Source organism: Heterodontus francisci, chromosome 6, assembly GCF_036365525.1.
Source record: "Heterodontus francisci isolate sHetFra1 chromosome 6, sHetFra1.hap1, whole genome shotgun sequence".
Classification (NCBI taxonomy): Eukaryota; Metazoa; Chordata; class Chondrichthyes; order Heterodontiformes; family Heterodontidae; genus Heterodontus; species Heterodontus francisci.
In genome coordinates, this window is record NC_090376.1 from 20,250,127 (window position 1) to 20,266,697 (window position 16,571).

Consider the following 16,571-nt stretch of genomic DNA (forward strand, 5'->3'; position numbering starts at 1 on the left):
ATCTTGGGGAATTTGCAGTGACACGATTTGGAGAGGGATGAGGCCTATCTCACTTAGATGTTTCTGGTACTCCTCAGGTAATGTCCCCTCCCTCTTAAATCTGCCATCATCGTCACCTCTTCAAAATAAAAGCTTGACTCCTTGCAAACAAGCACTCCATCTCCAACTTCATTTTCCTCTCCAAAGAACATGTTGTCACCTCCCAATTCCAGGCCCACTTTTTCTGCAACTCCATTTTTGAATCTTTAATCAGGTTCCACCCCTGCCACAGATCAGAACAGCCCTAATCAAAGGCTCAAATGACATCCTCAGTGCACCACAGTCATAGTTACAATCCCTCCTTATCCTTAAGAATGAGGAGGGATAGTGCAGGAGTAGTCCATATATCCCTTTGAGTCTGCTGTGCCATTCAATAAGATCATGGCTGACCTTCTACATCAACTCCACCTTCCCGCTATATTCGCATATTCCTTGATTTCCTTAGCACCTAAACATCCATCAATCTCTGTCTTGAACTGTCTCATCGACTGAGCCTCCACAGCTCTCTGGGATAAAGAATTCCAAAGATTCACAACTCTTCTTGACCTGCCTGCAGCCTTTGATGCACTTGACCACACTATGCTCCTGAAATGGCTCTCCTCTGTTGTCCAGCTCAGTGGGACTGCCCTCACTTGGTTCTACTCTTAGCTGTCAAATTGTAGGCAGAGTATCTGCTTTTCTTCCCACCCAACACCATTACATCTGGAGTCCCCCAAGGAACAATGCTTGGCAATCTTCCTTTCCTCATCTACATGCTATCCCTTGGTGACTGCAACCAAAGTCATGGGGTCAGCATCCACATTTACACTGACAACACCAGCTCTACCTCTCCACCACCTCTCTAACTCCTTTATTGCCTGTTAGACTTCTTGTCCAACATCCAGTCTTGCATCAACTGCAATTTCCTCCAGGTAAATTTTTGGAAAAACTGGAGGCATTGTCTTCACCCCTGCCACAAATTCTGTACTCTTGCCACTGATTCCGTTTCGCTCTCTGGCCACAAGTTGAATCAGACTGTTCACATTCTGAGTGTTTATTTTGTCCTTGAGCTGAGTTTCTGAACTCATCTCTCCACCACAAGGCCACCTCCATAACATCACCTACCACAGGCCATCTGCTGCTAAAGCTCTCCTCCACGACCTTGTTGCTACCAGACATGTTTATTCCAATGTTCTGCTGGTCAGCCCCTCATTCCTTTTGCTGTGTAAAATTCAGCTCAGCCAAAACTCTGCTATCCCTATCCTCCCCCCACCCATTCCCATTCACCCATTGCCCCTCCAAATTCCTGCAACTTTAGTAAAAGAGGATTATTGTAGTACAATTAAGATTTGCTTCCTATTATTTAAACAAAAATACTGAATTTTCACTTTTACATAATAGATTTTACTATCAATATCTTTTTGGATGAAATTTATTAACAAAATGCAGAAGTTTTTTTTCTTAAATTTAACATTTAAGGGGAAGCTAGATAAGCAGACAAGGGAGAAGGGAATAGAGGATTGTGCTGGTCAAGTTAAATGAGGAAAGATGGGAGGAGGCTCGAGTGGAGCATAAACACCAGCATGGACCAGTTGGGCCAAATGGCCTGTTTCTGTGCTGTATATACTATGTAAACAACCCTGCCCTTGCTAACCTGCATAGGATTCCAGTTCTCCAACAGCTCCACTGAAAAATCTTCATTCTGTGTTTAAATCACTTAATAGCCTCTTCCCTCCCTATCTTTGTAGCCCCCTCCAACCCTACAATTTTCCCCAGTACTCTGCACTACTCAGACTCTGGCCTCTTGTGCACCTCCTCCGCCCCTCTCACCCCACCTTGCCCCACCACTGCAGACATATCTTCAGCTGCCTGGATTGCATGCTGCAGATTCTCTTCCTAATATCTTCTTCTTTGGCTCACCGTCCAATTCATTCAAATTGCAGCTCTGTGAAGTTCCTTGGGATACTTTGCTACCCTATACACACCATATAAATGCAAGAAGATATATTAACATTTAACCTCCATGAAAATGTGTTTCTGTTTCCTCCCTCTAGGATCTTGCACACCCTGAAAGGACCAGCAGAACAAAGCAGGAAAGTGCGTGGCTATTCAGGCTGTGGTACAGCTTTGATCACAAGTATCCTTTTCACTTTCAGTGAAATAACTTCTTTGTCAGAATTCCATGGCCCTTTCTGAATTTCAATTGGAGTGCTTTGTGCATTATAATTTGGGATAATATTGTCCTAATTCTACTCCAAGATAGGTGAGTTTGAAAGATAGCGTTTAATAATGTTTCATTATCCATTGTGTAGAACGGCTTGAAAATTCGAAACTGCCGACTTAATTTCTGAGCATTTTGGTCTCCAAAGCTGCTTGTTGCCTGCTTAAACAAAGCATGGCTGAGGTGATGTTTGTGGTTGGTCAGGGTTCGGGTCGTGGGGGAAATGGGATGTTATGATGGTAATGATAAGCAAAAACAATCTAATCTCAATGTTTTCTAACTGGCCAAGTTTATCAAAAGCTCTTAACCTCTTACAGCCTCAATTCAGGCTACTGATACTGCTATGTTTTGTGGGGGAGGAGGAGGAGAGGGAGTTTTTTTTAGCTCACTTCTCTTCCTTCTCTCCTTCCTTTCTCTTTTTTTTCTGTCTCATACTCATGCACGCACTCACTCACTCTCTTTTCTTGCCTTCTCCCCTCATTCTCTTCCAACATAATTGAAATTTGAATGAGTGGTTTATTTTAAAGTACAATCATGTAAGACAGTTCACATTTGACCAACAGAATCCTTCACCGCATTCAACCAAGTCCAGACACTTGCAATGGGTTGAATTTTCCTGGTCCTCCGGAGACTGGTTTGGAGGCGGGGTCTGATCGGCACCGGCTACCTGCTCGGCAGTGGCGGGTAGCTAATTAGGTTCAATTAAGTCCCCACTTGGGGTCAAATTGGTGATGGCAAACGGACCCTCCATCGAGGCCGAAGATCAACCATTGCCTGGAGGCAGCCTCCCAGCAGCAGGGCAAGGGACCAGCGAGTCAATTTTTAAATCTCCCCTTCCTTGAAGCCTTGTTTGCTAGAGGGCCACAGAGGAGGGTGTAGGCCATCCTGTGGAGGAGATCCCCCACTACACGGATGGCCTGGCAGCTGTGGTAACAATTATTTTTTTACACTTTCATAACTTTTCAGAGGGCGCTTCCATCCTGAGGCACTCTCGTGTTCTCCTACCTAAATTGGCAGCGCCCACCTCTCCTGGTGGGACTGCCGACAAGATATTGCTATGGGCCCTCCTGTTTGACCTGCCAGTTCCCTGAACCGCCCGCTGTCCTCAACTGGACAGAGCTCCCGGAGGGGGCTTCTAAATTGAACACCTCTGGGAGGATTGCAACCAACGTCCTTGCTGATTCATTTTAGTATGACAAGTGTTGTTATGAGCAAGACTCCCAGAAATGTGAGAGATCCTATAAGATGCCAACTTGTTTACCATCCTGGTCTATTGTTCCACATTCTACCTCCAGAATATCTTGGCTATCTAGTTTCACAATGCGGCAAAAATAATTCAACAGGCACGAATCACACATCCTGCAAACCCACATCCTGCACTTACAGCTGAAGCTAAACAGCACAGTCAGCTAAGTTAGATCCTGACACATTAAACACTAAAGCATCCTGCAAATGAGCAACTTGAACCATTTCATTATTTCTAGCCACAGTACAAATCCACAAGCCATTTATAAATAAAAAATGAGCAAAAACTTTAACCATATGAGATGAAACCAAATTCTAAGCCTATGTATATAAGAATAGGTTATCTTGCAATCACTGTGTTGCAAATGCAATTTTTTTGAAAGAAAAAATGTATGACAGGATAGGCACCTGCTCCCATACCTTTATTCTTTTTTAAAGAACTTGCTAGTACCTGCACACTTGTATATTAGTGGGTAGTTGATGTTTCCCTGAAAATCAGGTTAGCTGATGTTTGCCCTTATTTCTTTTTAAGCTGGTGGAGCAAATATTTCTTGACCACACAAATTGATAATTGCTTCTTTAGTATTTTTATAATTTAAATCAGAATCAGAGCTGCCTCCCAGCTGGAGTTGAATGGAGAAGACAAGATCATCCCACTTGCATTCCCAGCAGGGAGTCATCCTTTGAGAGCACAGGATATCATTCTATTTCCCTCAGCACAGTCCCCTGCTGGCAGCAACATATCACTGAATTGTCCCTGAAATGTAGCTATTGCAACTGAACGTCCACCTCTAATATGTTTTAATATCCTATGCATGGCCTAAACTGTCTTCTAATTTGGTCCCATACTTTCTTTTTTCTTTTTTCTTTTGGGCCTCCTTATCTCGAGAGACAATGGATACGCGCCTGGAGGTGGTCAGTGGTTTGTGAAGCAGCGCCTGGAGTGGCTATAAAGGCCAATTCTGGAGTGACAGGCTCTTCCACAGGTGCTGCAGAGAAATTTGTTTGTTGGGGCTGTTGCACAGTTGGCTCTCCCCTTGCGCCTCTGTCTTTTTTTTTACACTGTGTACAGAATAATTGCTTTCCCTCTTCCTCCCTCTCTCTCCATCTGTTGCTTCCTTTCCTTGCTCTCTCACCGCTGTGTGTGTCTCCATCTTTCTTGCTCCCTTGCATTTGCTACCTCTCATTGCACATTCTCTTGTTATCTGTGCACTTCTTTCCTCTGACACTTGAATTTGTATCATAGATTTGGTAATAGTGTAACATTGGTACATTTCATACTTCAGCCTTAATCTCCTATAGTCATCTAACTTTAACCAACCTGACTAATATCTGTAACATAATTAATCATAAATATTTCATGTAAACTACAGTATTATACCTCGCTTAAATCTGTAGTATTGGATGAGCAGAAATTTTCTCTAACTAAATATTGAGTAAACAGAAACCATTATTTTTAGTTCCCTTAACAAACTATGTTCCCTAGCTACCGACTCCATCCTTCTCCCTAGAAACTGTCTGAGACTGAACTAGATTGTTTGCAACCATAGTGTTACATTTGACCCCAAGATGAGCTTCCTACCAGACCATCACTAAGACTGCCTCTTTCCCTCTTGTCATCACCCGACTCGGCCCTTGCCTCAGGTCATCGGCTGCTGAAATCTTCATTCTTGCCTTTGTTACCTCTAGATTTGACTATTCTAAAGCACTCCTGGCTGGTCTCCCTCATTCTACCCTCTGCAAACTTGACATTATTCTCTGCTGCCCACATCTTAACTTGCACCAAGCCCCCACTCATCCATCTACCCTATGCTTGCTGACCTACATTGGCCAAGCAATGTCTTGATTTTAAAATTCTTGTTTTCCAACCACTTCATAGCCTCGTCCCTCCCTATCTCTGTAATCTCCTTCAGCCCTATAACTCCTTAAATCCCTGCATTCTGTAAATTCTGGCTTATTGAACATTTCCAATTTTAATCACTGCACTATTGGCAGCCATGCCTTTAGCTGCCTAGGTCCTGTGCTCTGGAATTCCCTCCCTATCTCTCTCCACTTTTCTTCCTCTCTTTCCTCCTTTTAGTCACTCTTTAAAACCTACCACTTTGATCAAGCTTTTGACCATCTGGCCTAATATATCCTTTTGTGGCTCGGTGTCAAATCTTGTTCCATAATGCTCCTTTTGAAGTGCTTTGGGGTGTTTTATTATGTTAAAGACACTATATAAATGCAGGTTGTTGTTGCTGTTATCATTCCCTGCGAATGTCCTTTCATACTTAAATAGGAAACGGAACCATAGAGGTTGGATGCTGCAGTATATTAAACAGTTTGGTTGTCTGTAGCTTTTTTTTGGCAAAAATAGATTCTGAGTCACCAACAGTGCAGGGTTATGAGTAATTTCCTGTACTCCATATCTGCAAGTGTCTGTTTTACTCATACACAATGTAAACTGGCGCTGATGTATTTAATTAAGATGGCAGATATTTTGATTGCTGCCTTACCTCCAGGGACTGTATCAGTATTTTTGATTCGATGTATTTGCTGTATCTGGAATCTCACCAGGAGATTTTAAAAATATCCTTCCATTTTGTGGAATCAGCGCAATAATCATTGCTCAGTTAAGAAGAGACGATGGAAGTCAGCTTTCCGCATGTCCATCAGTGTTGTTTTATATTCACTGGGAGGTGTGATCTGGGTTGATTTATCCTCTAAATGTTCTTCTCCCTGGGATCCTCCAATAGCTTAGTTGCAATAAGGAAGTCAGTAACACCCCACGATTTCATCTGACATATTGGAGTGTCATCATTGTGCCATCCCCTATCTACAATCTTCTGAAGTACAAAAAAATGATTACTAACACTTCAACTATTTTTAATGTGTTTATTTCTGTCTCTTGACTTTTAAAGGAATAATTTTGTTTGATCTAATAAGTTGTAAATGCATGCTTTACAGCACATGCCATCACACTTTTGCAAACCCTTCCCCCAACTTGCTGAAGTCCTCATGGTGAACAAATTGAAGGAAAAAGCTTATTTAAAAAAAAACGTTGAAATTTCTTTCTGACTCCCACTGATAGAGGGGGAAAAAAAACTTCCAACCCATCATACATAATCTGCTTTAATTAATACTGACCTGATGCATTCCATAGATAACATTCACTTTGTTGCTGGTACCGTTGTGTTTTGTAGGTTTTCTGATCTTATTGAATGCTTTTGATCACTCAACCAAATATTTGCTCAGCTACTTTTTTTTAAAAGAGTTGATCCGCCTTACTAGTAGCTACCTTAATCATGACCTCCTTTCATAGATCTACAGTAGATAAGAATACAAGAAATAGGAGCAGTAGTAGGCCACGTGGCCCCTCGAGCCTGCTCCAATCTGACTGTGGCCTCAACTACACTTACCTGCCTGTTCTCTTGTAGATCAAAAATCTCTCTAACTCAGCCTTGAATATATTCAGTGACCCAGCTCTCTGGGGTAGAGGATTCCAAAGATTAACGACCCTCTGAGAGAGGAAATTCCTCCTTATTTCCATATTAAATGGGAAACCCCTTATTTTGAAACTGTGCCCCCTAATTCTAAATTCCCCCATGAGGGAAAACATCCTCTCAGCATCTATCCTGTTAAGCCCTCTCAGAATCTTACATGTTTCAATAAGATCACCTCTCATTCTTCGAAACTCCAATATGTACAGGCTCGATCTGCTCAACCTTTCCTCATAAGACAAACCCTTCATCCCAGGAATCAGCCTAGTGAACCTTCTCTGAACTGATTCCAATGCAAGTATATCCCTCCTTTAAGTAAGGACTGTAATCTCCAATCAACCATGAGGCTTTCCGATTTTAGTTTATTAGTACCACAATTCTAGCTGAGGTGGAATCTGATTGTGCTCTTGTCCATGCTTTCAAACATTTAAAAAAGCTGTATCATGGTTTTCCCCCTCAGACTCCCACATTGCTTTGTTCTTCTGTCCATCAGGCATTGGTCTGTCAGCCTATCCTAGCTATCCTTAGAAGGTAACAATCTGAATCACCACATCCTCCTCCTTCCCTTCTCCAATGCATTGCCTTTTGAAGATGTGACGCTCCAGAGCTTACTGTATCCTAGTGAGATGTTGATGAATTGTTAATTCGTAAATTTAAAATTTGTGCTAATGTTTGAGTCATTAAGTTTGAGGGTTATGGCCTTTTCTACAATTGCATTTATAGTTTTACAAGGGCACCAATTTTTAAGGTGAATGGCAAAAGAACTAAAGGTGACATGAGAAACATTTTTACACAGCGAGTGGTTACGATCTGAAATGCACTGCCTGAGAGTGTGGTAGAGGCAGATTCAGTTGTGGCTTTCAAAAGGGAATTGGTTAATTCCCTGAAGAGAAAAGTATTGCAGGGCTACAGGGAAAAGGCCTGGGGAGTGGTGCTAGTTAAATTCCAGAGAGCTGGCACAGACTGGTTACAGCACAGAAGGAAATATTGTATGATTTTATAAGTTTTTTGAGAACCTGAAGTGAAACAATTCATGGCACAAAACTTGTTTATAAGTTTTAATGGACATAAACTAGTCATATGTTACCAATCTGGGGGCTACCAGCAGCCTAGCCTTATCAGATTCTCTCTTCCGGTGGTGAGCTCAAATCAAGCTATCTGTACTTTTAGCTATTTAAAGTCTAAAACCACAAGTATCTGTGACTACTGGCTCCCTGTTAACGGTTAACTTAGAACATGTGCTCATCACAAGATTACGTCGAAGAGAAAGCAACTCCGCATAAGACAAACTGATAAAACAAAGCTGGGAGCTAAGTGTGACTTTTTAAGTAAGATAATTTACTCAAATCTATTCTGGTTTTGTGGGTAGCTTACTCTGGGCCTGGACAAGGCCATGAAGTTACTATTATATTCATGTCCGAACATTGTGGTTTTACCTGCCTGATTCATTACCATTCAGCTTACTGCAGTGGTTTTAAGAATTACTAACACTTAACATTAACCCTTAAAGTTCTAGGGTCCCTTAATTATCAGAGCGAGACACATTGGTGCTGCAAAATGGCCCATTTTCCATTGCAGGTATCCATTGCCAGCATCGGGCAGTTTCAGGTTATTATATCGGATTAACTGTTTTTGACTTGTTTGGGTACTTGATTAGTCTTGTTGATAACTACAACATTTCAGGCGATATTGGGCCACATAACAGGATATTAGGCCAGATGACCAAAAGCTTGGTCAAATATGTAGGTTTCAAAGAGTATCTTGAAGGAGGAAAGTGAGCAAGAGAATCAGACAGGTATAGGGAAGGAATTCCAGACCTTAGGGTCCCGGCAGCTGAAGGCACAGCCACCAGTGGTGGGGCAATTAAAATTAAGGAAGCAGAAGAGCCCCGAATTGGTGATGTGCAGATATGAGGGTTGCAGGGCTGGAGGAAGTTAGAGGTGAGGAGAAGTGAGGCCGTGGAGGAAGTTGAAACCAAGCATAAGGATTTTCAAATTGAGGTGTTGCTTAACCAGGAAACAATGTAGGTCAGTGGTGATGGGTCTTAGTGCAAGTTATATCCCTCCTTAAGTAAGGAGATCAAAGCTGTGTACACAGTACTCTAGCTGCAATCTCGTCAATGTCCCAGCTATTTGCCAACCTGAAAATGCCCCATTTAACCCAACTCTGTTTCCTGTTAGTTAACTAATCCTCTATCCATGCTAATATATTACCCCCAACACCATGAGCTCTCATCTTGTGCAGTAACCTTTAATTGGCACCTTATTGAATGCCTTTTGGAAATCCAAATACACTACATCTACCGGTTCCCCTTTATCTACCCTGCTTGTTATATCTTCAAAGAACTCTGATAAATTTGTTAAATGTGATTTCCCTTTCATTAAACCATGTTGACTCTGCCTGATTGTATTCTGATTTTCTGAATGTCCAGCTGCTACTTCCTTAATAATAGATTCTAGCATTTTCCTAATGACACATGTTAGGTGAACTGGCCTAAAGTTTCCTGCTTTCTGTCTCCCTCCAATACCTGAATAGGAAGGAAGTGAGGGCCTTTGAGAGGGTGCAGAGTTGATTTACTAGAATGGTTCCAAGGATGAAGGATTTTAGCTACAAGGTTAGGTTGGAGAAGCTGTGGTTTTTGTCCTTGGAGCAAAGGAGATTGAGGGGCGACTTGATAGAGGTGCACAAAATTATGACAGGTTTATTTAAAGCAGACAAAGAAAAGCTGTTCCCATTAGCTGATGGTACAAGATGTAAGATTTTTGATGAGATAGGGGTGTTTTATGCCCCTTTCTAAGGTGGGAACAGACTTGGCAGCACAACGGCTTGTTGTGAATCAACTTAATTGAGATAAACGTAAAGCCAAGTTCGTTAAGATAAACTATTATTAACAAACTCAGGCAGTGATTAACAGTCTAACAAAGATACTACCGTATTAGTGGCTGGACGGCAGAGCACATGACACTCTCTCGTAGTTTCTTCTTGTTCAAATTCTCTGCCGCGTAGTGGCAAAGTCACAAGCTAACTTATTCTGGCAGCTTTACAGTTAATCCTCCCCTCATACCAATCAGTGATCAGTCTTGTATTAAAATATGTCTTTCTTAACCAACCAAGGATCAGTTTGTGATAATTGCCAACCTTTTCATTTACACAATTAATACATAGGTCTTTGTGTTAACCACCTTATCTCAATGCTTGCACTTTTCTGAGGATGCCTTATCTCACTACGAGACAAAATTATGCAGCACTGTCTGTTCTCACGGTCTAACACTTTTTACTGCAAGTAAGCATTTTAAAACTTGACATCATCTCCCAAGATCCCTCTGCCTTGACATCTTGTCCATGCTGTAACTTATTTCCTAAGTTTTCCACTTTACCATACTACAGAGAAGGATTCTAATAAAGCTAAATGTTAGTTTATATTAAGTCATTTGTTAGTTTGTAATAGCTAGATGCTAACAACCAGTATGCTGTTTCGTGACTTTTAGCAACCTAATAAACTTAGAAAGGACTAAATGACACAGATTCAAGGTTTTGGGCAAGAGATATAGCAGGGGATGTGAGGAAGAACTTGTTTACACAGCGAGTGGTAATGACCTGGAACTCGCTACCTGCAAGGGGAGCAGAAGTGGAGACAATGAATGATTTTTTTAAAATTTGGATGGGCACTTGAGGGAAATAAACTTGCAGGGGAATGGGACTGACTGGATTGCTCTACAGAGAGCCAGCATAGACTCAATAGGCTGAATGGCCTCCTTTTGTGACATTATGCCTCTAATCCGCTCTCATTCTCGCACAGTACAATTTGGGCGAATTTAGCTATCTGACGTCAATTTAAGTTTGTATATCCCATAACCATTTTCTACTCTTAACCAATGTTCCCTCTAATTTCAAGAAATGCTGGAAATACTCAGCAGGTCTGGCAGCATCTGTGGAGAGAGAAGCAGAGTTAATGTTTCAGGTCAGTGACCCTTCTTCAGAACTCCACAGATGCTGCCAGACCTGCTGAGTATTTCCAGCATTTCTTGTTTTTATTTCAGATTTCCAGCATCCACTGTATTTTGCTTTTATTATTATTATTCCCTCTAATTTCTCTTTGTTGTGCCTGACCTGTTTTGTCATACTATGCAGTCCCTTTCTGGTTGATGTGTGGCCATGCACACACGCATCTTAAAGTGAACGTTGGTTGTGCGCAACTTGTACGTTATACTACAATGTATGTTCTGGTATTCTGTGCAGCCACACACCCACGCAGCATAGAGGGACCATTGCCCTCAACAGTCAGATCCTACTGTCCCAAATGTAATAGGTCAATAGGGAAACATAATGATTGCTCTTTACCCAATTTTTCTGCATAATTACTTCATCGAGATTTTAATTTGCTTGCCTTTTGAGAAGGGCTCATTTCCAAGTTTCGGATGTGGTAGGGACTATATCCTACTCTGATACAAAAAAAAAAGCTTTGAAATAGCTGCTATTTTTGCTGGTTTAGATAACAATCGGGTCTTGCCGAAATGGATATTTGCGTCTGGTGTAAATTAAGCACCCACTATATCCTATTAAAATGCCAGCTGTGCTTGTGTTGGCCCACATGATGAAGGCGTCAACCCTTGTGAATATTACATTGTTTAACCTTTCCAAAAACAGCACTTCCACCAGAATTGAAGTCTAATTTATGTCTTGTTTTTGTTAAATATTTTGGTATAAATGGACATGTTGCATGACTCTCCTTAGCCCTCCCCTTGCTCTAACCCTCCCATGAAACCTTTTAGGACCTTTCTGTATTTTCGTTTATGTTTCGATATGTTACAAAAATTGCCAAAGTAATACAAAAGTGGGCTTAGCTTGAGTGAAGAAATTATCATTGTGACTGTCCACCAGTATGAGGCAAGCACTTCTGCAGTTTTGCTGTGTTTTGAGCATCTGAATAATGTGGTAGAGTGGAGATATGTTGAATGAATTATCCACCTACAGGTCTAGACTTCCATTGACATGAAGTGGATGGATTAAATGTCTTCCTTCACCTGCACTGTGGCAAAACCTTATAAGGCAAAAGGACTTTAAACTTAGTTAATCACAGACAATTTAAGACAGAGATGAGGAGAAATTTTTTCTCAGAGGGTCGTGAGTCTTTGGAGCTCTCTTCCTCAAAAGGCAGTGGAAGCAGAGTCTTTGACTATTTATAGGGCGGAGGTAGATAGATTCTTGATGACTAAGGGGTGATAGGTTATCGGGGGTAGGCTGGAATGTGGAGTTGAGGTTACAGTTAGATCAGCCATGATCCTGTTGAATGGTGGAGCAGGCTCGAGGGGCTGAGTGGCCTACTCCTGCTCCTAGTTCGTGTGTTCGTATGTATGTTCATAATTAATGATCAGATGCATCCGTCACAAGATCAAGTGAATCCTGAAAATGACTAACTGTTGTACCAATGTCAGTTCAAGGATTAGATTTGAAAGTTTTCAAGTCAAATGCTGGAATACTTCTTTGGCCTCCTTATCTCGAGAGACAATGGGTAAGCGCCTGGAGGTGGTCAGTGGTGTGTGGAGCAGCGCCTGGAGTGGCTATAAAGGCCAATTCTAGAGTGACAGGCTCTTCCACAGGTGCTGCAGAAAAATTTGATTGTTGGGGCTGTTACACAGTTGGCTCTTCCCTTGCGCCTCTGTCTTTTTTCCTGCCAACTGCTAAGTCTCTTCGACTCGCCACACTTTAGCCCCGTCTTTATGGCTGTCCGCCAGCTCTGGCGAACGCTGGCAACTGACTCCCACGACTTGTGATCAATGTCACAGGATTTCATGTCGCGTTTGCAGACGTCTTTAAAGCGGAGACATGGACGGCCGATGGGTCTGATACCAGTGGCGAGCTCGCTGTACAATGTGTCTTTGGGGATCCTGCCATCTTCCATGCAGCTCACATGGCCAAGCCATCTCAAGCGCCGCTGACTCAGTAGTGTGTATAAGCTGGGGATGTTGGCCGCCTCGAGGACTTCTGTGTTGGAGATACGGTCCTGCCACCTGATGCCAAGTATTCTCCGGAGGCAGCGAAGATGGAATGAATTGAGATGTCGCTCTTGGCTGACATACGTTGTCTAGGCCTCGCTGCCATAGAGCAAGGTACTGAGGACACAGGCTTGATACACTTGGACTTTTGTGTTCCATTTTCCCACACTCTCTTGGCCAGTCTGGACATAGCAGTGGAAGCCCTTGAGATTGCACTCCACAATATTGCAGTGCAAAATCTTAATGTCTCCATTAAGAAATAGAGCCCTAGAAGTTTACAATACAGAAGGAGGCCATTTAGTCTATTGCATTAGTTCTGGCTCTTTGCTAGAGGAATTCAAAACTGATCCCAGAGCCATGCTTTCTCCTCATTGCCCTACCCTTCTTCGGATACTTAGCCACATTTCCCTTAAAAGATGCAATTGTCTCTGTTTTTACTGCCCATTGTGGCAAAATATTCCATACTCTTAAAGCTCTCTATGTAAATAACTTCCTGCTTAGCTCACTCCTCAGTCTTAGTGACCATTTTAAACTGATTGACAACTCGTCACTGACTCCAAGCAGAGGGATTAGTCTTTCCTTATTCACCATATCAAAAGCTTTCATAATTCTTTTAGAAAACTCTATTAAATCTCCTATTAACCTTTTCTGCTGCACTGGAAATTGTCTCTGTTTATCCTCATAATGATAGTTTCTCATCCCTGCTATCATTCTGGTGAAACTATGCTCTGCATTCTGTTATGACCAGGTGAGAAAAGTGTCTAGGCGTCGTTTGCTGTTTTTACCTGGTCTTATTTTAACAGGGTTTAATTTTAAACACAGTGTTTTGAGCCCCCCTTTTGTGAATCCTTGTTCACAGCTTTCCAATTATAAGACAAAGAAACCAATTCACACAGGTTTTCTGAGGTTTAAAGAAGAAAGATGAAATTTATTTAAACTTAAACTCTAATACAGTTAACGCCTATGGATATACAACACGCTCACACTATCAGGCACACGAATTACACGCATGCAAATAGGGACAGAAAAGAGGTGAGGAAAATGTAGTCGAGAGGGGTTTGAGACAATATCAGAAGAGTTTCTTGTTTACTGTTCCAAAGAAGGGTCACTGACCCGAAACGTTAACTCTGCTTCTCTTTCCACAGATGCTGCCAGACCTGCTGAGTGATTCCAGCATTTCTTGTTTTTGTTTCTTGTTTACTGTGCTTCGAGTTCACTTGATTGTAGGTAGTCTTGCTGTTCATCGGGACCCAGTGTTCTTCTTAAACCTTATTCATGTAGGAGACTTTTCTCTCTTTGAGGTTCACGTGTTTTCACAAGATTCAGTTCTGTGGGAAAGAGATGGAGGTAGGCAGGACTGGAGAGGAGGTTCTCTTCCAACCAGGAGCACTTGGCTTTGAGTTCAAATCCTCTGTTTGAAGTTCAAATTCAAAACCTCCAACAGTCAGTTGGTCAGTCATGTGACCAAAACTGGTCTGACCACTTCTGTGTATTGGGGAAGCAACAACTGGGTCCCCATTGTTCCAATGCTGTCGGTTCCTATGCAAATGTCTTCCCAGTCAAGGCTTTCAATTTTAAGTTTTAATGTTCATGTAGCTAAATCATGTGTGCCTCTGTCTTGGCAGGTGAGGGGTTTGCCTGACAATTCTATATTGATGTTCTTTGAATAATGAGCCGCCCAAAGCTGCACATAGTACTTTTCACTCTGATCTAACCACTGCCTCATATAAACTTAGCATGTCATCTTTTACTCTTGTACTCCATGTCCCTAATTATAAAACCTAAAATGTTATTGTCCTTTCCATCTTTTTAATTCTACTACTACTACTACTTTCAATTATGTATAATCCCATGGTCTCTGTTTATTCATATTCCTCCATGCTTTCCATTGTGTGTATGCTTCTATTCCTTGTTTTCCTTTGAAAATGTATTACTTCAGGCTTGCCCGCATTAAATTGCCTCTCCCTGATGATCTGCAATTGTTTAATGTTGTGAAACAATGTACCAGAGGGGTGGGGGCATCGGTCATCTTTGAAAATACATTAAAGCCTTCAAAAAGAAGGGAAGAAAGCTGCGAGGAAGAGCGCAAGTTTAAAAGAAGTCACATTAATCTCAGTTCATATTTAGAGTTCAGAGAAAAAATTTTTTTTCAACCTGTTTGTGCTCAAATTTATATTGAGGTCTCACAGTAACACAGCTGCTTCACAGATGTTTGTTAAATTTAAGAGTCATGTGGTAATTCTTTGGATTACTTTCAATAGAAGCAGCATTTGTACTTGGAACAATTACTTTAACATGATTTATTAGATTATCCAACATGCTGCAACTTTACTGCAGGATTTTTTTTCTGAACGGATTTTGCTAGCATCAGGTAAAGTTAATATTCCGCTGGTTACTGCTGGTGGGATGGAGTAACTGATCTGATTTTCTGTGCTTTTGAAAAACGGTGGCTGGCCTTAAAACCATTTCTTCTTCTTAGCATTTTTGTGTTCCTAATGAAATATTGTCATCAACCTGTTCCAAATAAACACTGTTGAATTGATACCCAAAGGAAACAGATGCAAATATGTTAACCAGTGCACTGTTGGGGGAAATTAAACCTAGAGGGACTCAATAGTTGCTTTTGCTTGCTGACCTATGTTGGCTCCCAGTCCACCATTACCTTGATTTTAACATTCTTATCCTCATGTTCAAATCCCTCCATAGTCTCACCTCTCCCTATCTCCGTAATCGTCAGTCCTACAACCCTCAGAGATCTCTGGGCTCTGAGGCATCTCCCACTCCCTTTGCCCCACCATTGGCCATTGTGCCTTCATACGTCTAGGCCCTAAGCTCTGGAATTCCCTCCTTAAACTGCTCCACCTCTCTCTCCTCCTGCCTCTTGTTAACCAAGCTCTTAATCACCCATCCAAATATTTGGCTCAGTGAGAATTGTTGTCTGATAGCACTCCTTTGAAGTGCCTTGGGATGTTAGGTTAAAGGTGTTTTGTAAAGGCAAGCTCACAATGTAATTTGTAGACTTTTTCAAATACTTGACGTACTTCTGTTCTTTAAACTAGCACATTCCCAGGGATAAGAACTTCTAGTTATAAGGAGGAATTAGAGAAATGGGGCTTTTTTGATTAGATAAAAAGAAGGCTAAGAGGGGAATCAGTAGAGTTATTAAAAATTAAAATATTTGATAAAATAACTCGAGGTTAACTATTTCCATTGGTCAGTGCGTCAGTAACCAGAACTAAATTTAAAATCATAAAAGCAGAACAAAACAACAAACAGCATGTATTTAATGCCTTTAACATAATAAAACACCACAAGCTGTTTAGTAGGAGTGGTATCAAACAAAATTTAAGAGTTATATGAGATATTAGGATAGGTGAGTGAGAGCTTGGTCAAAGAGGTAGGTTTTAAGGAGTGGCTTAAAGGGTTAGATAGAGGTGGAAATGTTTAGGGATAGAAGTCCAGAGGTTGGGGCCGAGGTAACTGAAGGCACTGCCATCAATGGTGGAGCAGTTAAAATCAGGATGCGCAGGTGGTCAGAGTTGGAGAAGCACAGAGATCTCTGAGAGCACTGGAGCAGATTATAGAGATAGTGAGGAGTAAGGCCATAGA

General features: G+C 41.6%; 1 protein-coding gene across 2 annotated transcripts in view; it reads left to right on the plus strand.

The window, feature by feature from the left end:
• Positions 1-16,571, plus strand: part of slc9a7 (solute carrier family 9 member 7) — a 135,126-nt gene that overhangs the window by 105,272 nt on the left and 13,283 nt on the right. For both annotated transcript variants that reach the window (XM_068033246.1, XM_068033247.1), the window contains one exon: positions 2,073-2,155. In XM_068033246.1, coding sequence (XP_067889347.1) covers positions 2,073-2,155 — 83 coding nt within the window. The remainder of the gene's footprint in view (positions 1-2,072; positions 2,156-16,571) is intronic.